This window comes from Euprymna scolopes, chromosome 14 (genome assembly GCF_053919585.1).
Source record: "Euprymna scolopes isolate OS-2025 chromosome 14, ASM5391958v1, whole genome shotgun sequence".
NCBI classification, from domain to species: domain Eukaryota; kingdom Metazoa; phylum Mollusca; class Cephalopoda; order Sepiida; family Sepiolidae; genus Euprymna; species Euprymna scolopes.
In genome coordinates, this window is record NC_136495.1 from 22,007,473 (window position 1) to 22,015,800 (window position 8,328).

The window sequence follows — 8,328 nt, forward strand, 5'->3', positions numbered from 1 at the left end:
AATAATAATTTATCGCGTTTGGCATTCAAACTCTTCGATTGTTTTATATCTTAACATTTTGAAACCGCCTGTATCAATATCGAATTTTCACGACATAATAGTATTCATAGTAAATATATTTTGCTCTTAAAAACGTAATTGAAAACTCTGTATTTATCCCTCCTAAACACCATAAGCATATGTAGTAGCGGTATAAAGATATACTTATAGCAAGTAAGCTGCACAATAGACAAAGTGCCTGATAATTTCTCCCTGGAATGAAACGTATATTTTGCAGCTAACTTATCATAAGTATATTTTTTATACTGCTACTAAGCTTTTTTTACGCATTGAACACCATTAAGTAAATGCTGAATATATACAGAGTGGCCAAGAAGTCACCGAGCGATTTCTAATTTGATTTGAATCTTTTATTTTTATGACGCCTTAATGAAATTTTAAAATCATATGACGAAGACGCTGGAGATTTGTTTGCCAGAAAAGAACAAAAATGAACCAGAAAAATAACATCGTTTTGATTGGTTTTCATGTTTAGTCTTTTAGCAACTTTTACACCAATACAGAGGACGTACAGAGGAGGACGGTGTTAAGTGTACTGAAGCACCTGCTCCTTTTAATCCTGTTTTAAAAGTGCCCTTTTCAGAGGAATGTATTATAGGTCTGTGTCTCACCATTACTATATTTTTTGCCGTTTTTTTTTTTTCACTTGAGCACCTGTCCTGAGAAAGTTCTCTGAACGGCACTGCGCAAATAACAAATCTGAAACTCTACACAGAAACGACATTAGGAATGAAGTCTGGAACTTAAGTTTTATTCGAGTATTCCTGCAGTCCATCATGGATAACGCGTTCGAAATGATACGAATTTGTGAAGCTGAGAATGGAAAACATTTAAAAGACGTTATTTTTCAGAAATAAATTTTTTTTTCATTTTTTTTTTTAACGTTTCCATTGTCTTTTTCATGTTGTTAAAATTCCATTAACATAAAAACGTAAAGAATCTAATCAAGTTAAAATCCGTCCGTCATTTCTCAGCCACCATGTAATATACAGAGTATCCCAAAAAAGACGTATACACAATCCTAAACTGTCTTTGCACTTCAACCGCGTTTTCATGCTTCAAGTAGCATTTTAGAATGATTATTTTTCTTCAGAGGTTAGCTTGGCTGCCATCATTAAGATTGATGAGTTTAATCTGCAAAGAAAAAACAAACATCTGGTTTAAAATTATTTAAAGTGTGTATACATCTTTTTGGGGCACCCTGTATTATTTTATAATATATTACGTATATACATGAAATAATAACTGTATGTGTGTTTGTGTGCATGTGTAAACTATCTAATAACTAATCAACTGATGTCACGTATAACTGCATCCAATTTCTTTCAAAGTCGTCTGTCCATCGACTTTCGTTAATGCTGTCCGATTTGGGGTTTGTCCTCGTATTTCCAAAGCTAGCTCGTCGGCCGTGGCTACAATGGCCTGGGTCGAATGAAATGTCAATTGCGGAGGATCCATAGAGAACAGTTTGAATTCGGGTAAAAATGTCAGCAGGAATGCCACGTTGAGGATTGCAAGAAGCCATTCTGAAATGGTGGCCACTAAGTGTTCTGCGTAACCCTGAAACGAGAAGGAAATTGAAAATGAAATTGAAGCAAACATTGCATTAAGTCTACAAAGTTTTTCAGTGTTTTACATTTCCGAATGATGTCAAAGTTTTTCAGTGTTTTGCATTTCCGAATGATGTCAAAGTTTTTCAGTGTTTTGCATTTCCGAATGATGTCAAAGTTTTTCAGTGTTTTGCATTTCCGAATGATGTCAAAGTGCGTTAAGGTAGCGAAACAAACTGAAGTCCCCCCTTTTTTATACAATAGAAATTCTCCAAACAGGGCATAAAGCCACTTGTTGTAAAGAGCTAACAAGAACGAATAACGATTATCGCAAAGACAGAAGATGTCTATTGGCCGTAGTATTCAAAAGACCAAGACTGTAAATAGGAAGAAAACAATCAGGAAGAGAGTTCCATAAGATTGCAGTTCTTGGAAAGAAGTTACTGGAATAGAAAGCTGTATTACAATGAGTTATCAAAACAGCAAATTGATGGCGAACACTAGACCACCGAGTCAAACGAGCTGAAACAAAAAAAAGCAGGAAATAGATCAAACAATTCTGAAGAACATAATTGTATATATAGAAAAGACTGAGACTAGCAACATCGCGTCTGTGAGATGGATGGTGCAGAAAAGAAGAAATAGTTTGTCAAATCAAATTGCCGATAGGTTTCTGCACTTCATCACGATCCCTCAAATGGGTCAGATATTCACCATCCCAAATATGACAACAGTCCTGGTACTCTCCGAATGTCTTTCGATTGATTTGTCTTGGAATCAAGGCCATTCCTATTAAAAGCTGAGAGATCTAATATTCGGAATCTTTTAGTGGAGGCAAGATTTATAGCCAGAAAATAGACTTTAAAAAATTACATTATATACTGAGTTGGCAATTACGTCCCCTCTGAATTGTTTTGCTTAACCCTGCGTTAGTCCTATGTGGTGTTTTGTCAATGTAACTTTGCTTAAGTGTTCATAATTCTTAGTTGGCAACTTATTTCTTTCCTTCTCTCCTAGTACTCTCCTGACTCAATGAGGGTATAACACACGTGGTATGATGTAGCTGTGTCTCAATTTTCCTCGGCGGTAGACGTCGCTTTGTCCTTCTGAGGTGTCCAGTAACCCGCAGCTGATTAACGTATGATTTTATGATTTATATATTTTTTTGTATTTTTCCAGTGGGAATGAAAATTTGTAGAGATAAGCGCATATTATGTATCATTGGGCTACTCTGTAATATTTATCATGGAATTAATCTTTTGGCATTTTCTTTATTATTATTTTATTGACAATTTATTACACTTTCAGTCTTGTACTAGGGACGTGCAATAAGTAATGCTCATGACCCACTTCAAGTTGTCTGATCTAGCTGAAATTTTGGATGTGCAATGATTTATATCTCTACGGGTTATGTGGCAAATTACAGCTCTGAACTAATTGTGGTTTCTGTTTTACAGGTGTTTGAACTGAGTCAGGTGTAAAATGGAGCCTGTTGAATGTCGAGCAGTGATCTGGTTTTTGTATTTGAAAGGACGCACACCACAGGAGACTTTTGATGAAATGAAAGAAACTAATGGTGATAATGCCCCATCATATGACCTTGTAAAACGCTGGCATCATGAATTCAAACATGACCGGAAGTCTGTGGAAACAGCTCCCAGATCTGGTCGCCCACCCCCTTCTGTAATTGATGAGGCATCTGTCCGTCAAGTTGAGGCTGCCATTTTGGAAGATCGATGCATTACTATTCGCCAAATAGCCTAAGATGTCAAGATTAGTACATGGTCTGTGGAAACTATCATTCATGACCATTTGCATATGCATGAGGTGTCTGCCAGATGGATTCCCAGGTTGCTCACACCATTCCAGAAACGAGAACGCGTCGAATGCTCGAGGATGAATTTGGAGATGTGCCAAGAAGATGAGTCAAAGTTTTTCAAAAGACTGATTACACAGGATGAAACCTGGGTCCATCACTATGATCCAGAGACCAAAGCCCAGTGAATTCAGTGGAAGCACTTGGACTCATCACCTCCAAAGACAAGGCTGCAGCCCTCCGCTGGCAAGGTCATGCTCACAGTCTTCTGGGACCAGGGCCGAGTAGTGATGACAGATTTCCTGGCAAAGGGTACCACAATTACAGGAGCCTATTATGCTTCACTTTTGAGGAAATTAAGGAAGCTATCAAAATCAAGAGGCGGGGCAAGATCAGCAAGGTACCTTCCTCCTGCAGGACAACGCTCCGGTCCACAACTCGCAGGTCGCCAGATCAGAAGCACGGGCGTGTGGTTATGAAATCCTTCCCTATCCTCCCTACTCTCCTTTCCTTGCACCCTTTGACTTTCACCTCTTCCCAGCTATGAAGTTGTTTTTGAAAGGAAAGCGTTCCCAGCTGACGCAGCCTTGATTTCTGAAGTCACGTCTTGGTTGGAGGGCCAACCTGGTGTGTTGTACAAAAACGGTCTCCAGAGCTGCATCAAACGATGGGAGAAATGCATAACTCTGGGTGCTTCCTATGTAGAGAAAAACTAATAACTGTGCCAAGTTTCGTTGCTCTACTGCTATGGGAAGTGGGTCAGGGGCGTTACTTATTGCACGCCCCTCGTAACTATGAGCTTAGCTAATATATCTTAATTTTGCCTTAATTTTATCATTTATTTCATTGTATTATTTTATATTAATATCAAAAGGATGCAATTGATTCAAATTGTTCAATAGGCACTGTAGCTATATCCTGGACGATTTTTACAAAATAATAACACCATAATCATTTTTGTGTTCGGGTGTAGAAACACCTCCTAGGAGTAATCATGTTTGGAAAACTCAGGTGACTAACGCAGACTTGATTTGGAATCTATGGTGTTTTCAAATTTTTTAATCTCTTTCCTTTTCCTTTTTTTAAATTCTATTTTGGACTCATTTTGTAATCAATTTTATTTTTGTTCGAATTAATTTAAGTTAATTTCGTTTTCAATTTATCAAATCATTAAAATTGAATGTCAAATTAAAAAACAAATTAACATTTTCGACATTTTTTTTGTTTTTTTTTTTTTGCTTTATCGGTTCTACCGAGTGTTGTGCTTTACTCTGACACGATAAAAGAAAATGAAATATAAATAATAAAAAATGGTATCACGACTGCATTGTCCAATCAAAAGTTAGTAAAATTCGACAGTCACAGATGCTTCGGTTAGTTGTTTTTGTTTTACGGCATATCAACCCTTTTTGGGTTATTTAATGCCGAATCCAAAGATTTTGAAGAAAAAATTTTTTAATAGAATATATTTGTTGTTTTCACGTCGGTTTCTATTCAACCCATAGTTGGGACCCTAACAGGTGACTACCACTCCAGGTCAGAGTGGACCTGGGAGCAATGGTAATTAAAGGGTGGCTCCACACTCCCTAACGCCCACAAGCTCGGGCCTCACCACTGGATATAGTTTAAGGTTATATCCAGGACCCCCATTGAGGGACTTTTACCCTCTGCAAGGGGGGCAGTCGGCGTATTCTAATGCCCCATCGACAGGGCCACAGATGCTTCGGATAATACCATGAAGATAGCAAACCAAAGTGCTATTCGTCGGATTTTATTCACCAGCCTAAATATGACGACAGTCCGGATATTCTCCAAGTGTAGTTCGCTTGATATATCTTGAATATATCTTGAAATCAAGGCCATTCCTATAATAGGCCAAGAGATCTAACATTCGAAGTCTTTTACTGAAAACAACATTTCCAGTAAGAAAAAAAAAACATAAAAAATATTTAAATACATTGTATACTTTTTAGAAATAATTAAAACAGAAATGAAATTCATATTTTAAACAATCAGACGAAACAACATACATATTGGTAATGTCAAAATAGGCGAAATATATTTACAAAACTTTAAAAAGAATTTGGAGAATATTTTGAACATAAAATGGTTATCCGTGTTCAGCATAAAGACAATACATTATAGAAAAATGTGAAACTATTTAGATAAATAAAAGCAAAGGAGACAGCGTAAAAGGAAGAGAAACAGTAAATACTTTAAAATTTTGTTCAGAGATTTTAATATTAATTGTTTGCTTATTTGTCGCCATCGTTTCGCACAAATCAGCCGAAAATGTTTGTGGTCTTATTTCGAGGATAAAGGTTACATGGACGACGAGACAACACCGTAATGATGGATAATGATGATGGTGATTTGGAAAAATTTAATTATTAAAGCAGGTGACTTTGTTTATATTGGACTTGAAAATGACCATGTTGTAGTCAGCTGGGAAGGAGCTCCGAGCTATCGTGTTCCACAGATGGGCGGTTCCAGGAAATAAACTTTGCTCAAGATAGTTTCATTTAGTTTTAGATAGAGAAAGAATTAGGGAGATTATTGATAGTGGTTGTAGTTAGAGGAGTGTTTTTTTTTTATAATGTTTTGCAGATCAGTGAGCATACATGGATGTCGTTATTTACTAAAAACAAAATGGTCGTTAAACGTTTTCTTCCTGGATAAAATAATGAAATGGCTTTTATTTGCCAGTTAATCTGCTTAAGTCTAGTGGTGCAATATGTGTGTGCGTGTGTGTGGGTGTGTATGTGTGCGTATGTGCGTGCGTGTGCGAGTGTGCGCGCGCAATGTAGCCTGCGGTATTATATTTCAAACACGGGAAATGAGCTTGGATAGCGCAAGTGTTAAAGTGCAAGAACGCATGCAGGCCAGTGGTTTTACTTACGTCATCAGTCGGTTTCCAATGTTTGGCTGATGTGGGGAACTTTTTCTTTTTAAAAGATGAATCTGATGCGATGATGCCTTGAAACGTGAGTGAAGGATAAATGGAACAAGCAAGTGAGAGAGAAAAAAAAGCAAAGCTAAATGCATGGACTGCTCACACAAACACAATCTTCTCTCTCTCTCTCTCTCTCTCTCTCTCTCTCTCTCTCTCTCTCTCTCTCTCTTTATCATATGTATATATCTTTTAAATATTTTTCATCCAAAAATTTAAAATGTTAAAATATATCAACAAATGGCAATGTACATATATCAATAAAAATTAAATCAAAGTAAATTGACTCAAATATTAAGTTTCATGATTACCAGTTTCTGTAATCGAGCATTCATATAAAGATTTCAAAACCAAGGCAACAAAGAAAAATAATTTAGAGCCAATTAAACAAAAAAACATGTAGAGAGGGAGGTAGATTCAACGGCTTAGTGCCGTAAATAACAAGATCGAAATCTGTTCAGATATGTATTAATCAGGGTTTTTTTTCTTTCTAACCGTCTGATGAGATGCCATTCTGGAATATTTTTTAACTTCATTAGATTTGAAATTGTCCGAATGGTATCGAAACAATTGTAGCATTCGCGAAAAATACACATCATGCTCTAATTGTTTTTCTTGTTTTAGTTTTGAAATCTTTTATATAGATATGTAATAACGATTTTTCCCTTGATACTTCCGGCACTATAGAAACTCAACGAGGCAATTCTTATGCAATGCTTCCGCACTCACCATTTTAAACTCACACTGCAGCGTGTTTTCGTACAAGAATACGCACATTTCCTCATCTTTCCATAAAAAAAAGCTATATTTTCTCCTACTTGACTTACTCTCTCACCAACGTAATTTCATAATGGTAATAGCAAATATTTTCTCCTCTTTAATTTTAGTCTTTCTACACAACTCTAAATCACCGGTTCTTTTATCAAAAATATTGCTTAGCTACAAGACACCGGGTATTTATTCTACTCACCAAATACGTTAGTTTTATGCATATTACGTTGGCATAACATTACAGAATATGAAACGTTCCCTTTCAATTCAATAAGTTCATCAGAATGAGAGAATGGCATTCGGACAAACAGCGTTATAACCAGTAGTTCTTTGAGTAAGAGAATACTATTTCCGAACACAGAAAAAGCATTCCTCATTATCGCTATCAGACACGTTAGCCAAAACAACATCTTTACTCACAACATAAAATACAAACATTATCGTTTTAACATGTTTTCCTTAATTGTTTCGGCTATATTACACCCTAAATCTGCGTGCATCCTCCGTGTTAAATTAATGCTTCACCATTACATATCGCCAAGAATTATTCCTTTTTTACGACGAGTAGGTAAAAAAAACACGTTCTTTATAACTGGCCGTAAGCCAGTTCATGGTGCTAATCACTTCGTTCACATTTCTCACTTCTTTTTCAGTAACACCTTTGTTTTTTTTTTTCAACGCCATCTTCTTACACATTTTTCACCGTCTTTTTCGTCTTCTTTCTCCGTATCTTCATCTTCTTTATTTTTGCATGTCTTCTTCATTTTACTCCGTCTTTGTTTTCTGTCTTCTTCGTCTTCGACTTTGAATTCTTCTTCTATTTCTTATTCTGCTTCCTTTTCAGCGTCTTCTTCTTCATCGTTTTCAGCTTCCTCTCCTTCTTTCGCTTCTTTTTAAGCATCTTTTTTTTTCCTCATCCTCTTCGTCTTTGCATTCTTCTTTTTTTCTTCTTCATCTTCTTCATTTGCTTTTTCTTCTACGTTTTCTCTCCTTTTCCTTTTCATACTTCTCATTCTTTTCCTTCTAAACAATTTCTTACCTGCAGCTTAAGCACGACGTTATCGATGGATTATAAGATTTTTCAGAAATATGTCTTTTGATTCGACAGTTTAAAGGCTTCAATATTCCGTTCAGTTTTACTTCTAAACATTACAGCAAAACAATAAACATGGTTAAAACAG

The 8,328-nt window shown here is 36.2% G+C and overlaps 1 protein-coding gene across 3 annotated transcripts in view; it reads right to left on the reverse strand.

Annotated features, from left to right (window-relative positions):
• Window positions 1–395: 395 nt before the first annotated feature.
• LOC145292903 (DNA damage-regulated autophagy modulator protein 2-like) overlaps window positions 396–8,328 on the reverse strand; it is a 166,163-nt gene continuing 158,230 nt past the window's right edge. Inside the window, exons 7-8 of one of the 3 annotated variants that reach the window (XM_080139042.1) lie at window positions 6,326–6,402; window positions 396–1,620 (exon numbers count right to left, since the gene is read on the reverse strand). In XM_080139042.1, coding sequence (XP_079995168.1) covers window positions 1,360–1,620; window positions 6,326–6,402 — 338 coding nt within the window. In that variant the 3' untranslated portion in view covers window positions 396–1,359. The remainder of the gene's footprint in view (window positions 1,621–6,325; window positions 6,403–8,328) is intronic. The other 2 variants (XM_080139043.1, XM_080139041.1) reach the window with 2 other exon arrangements.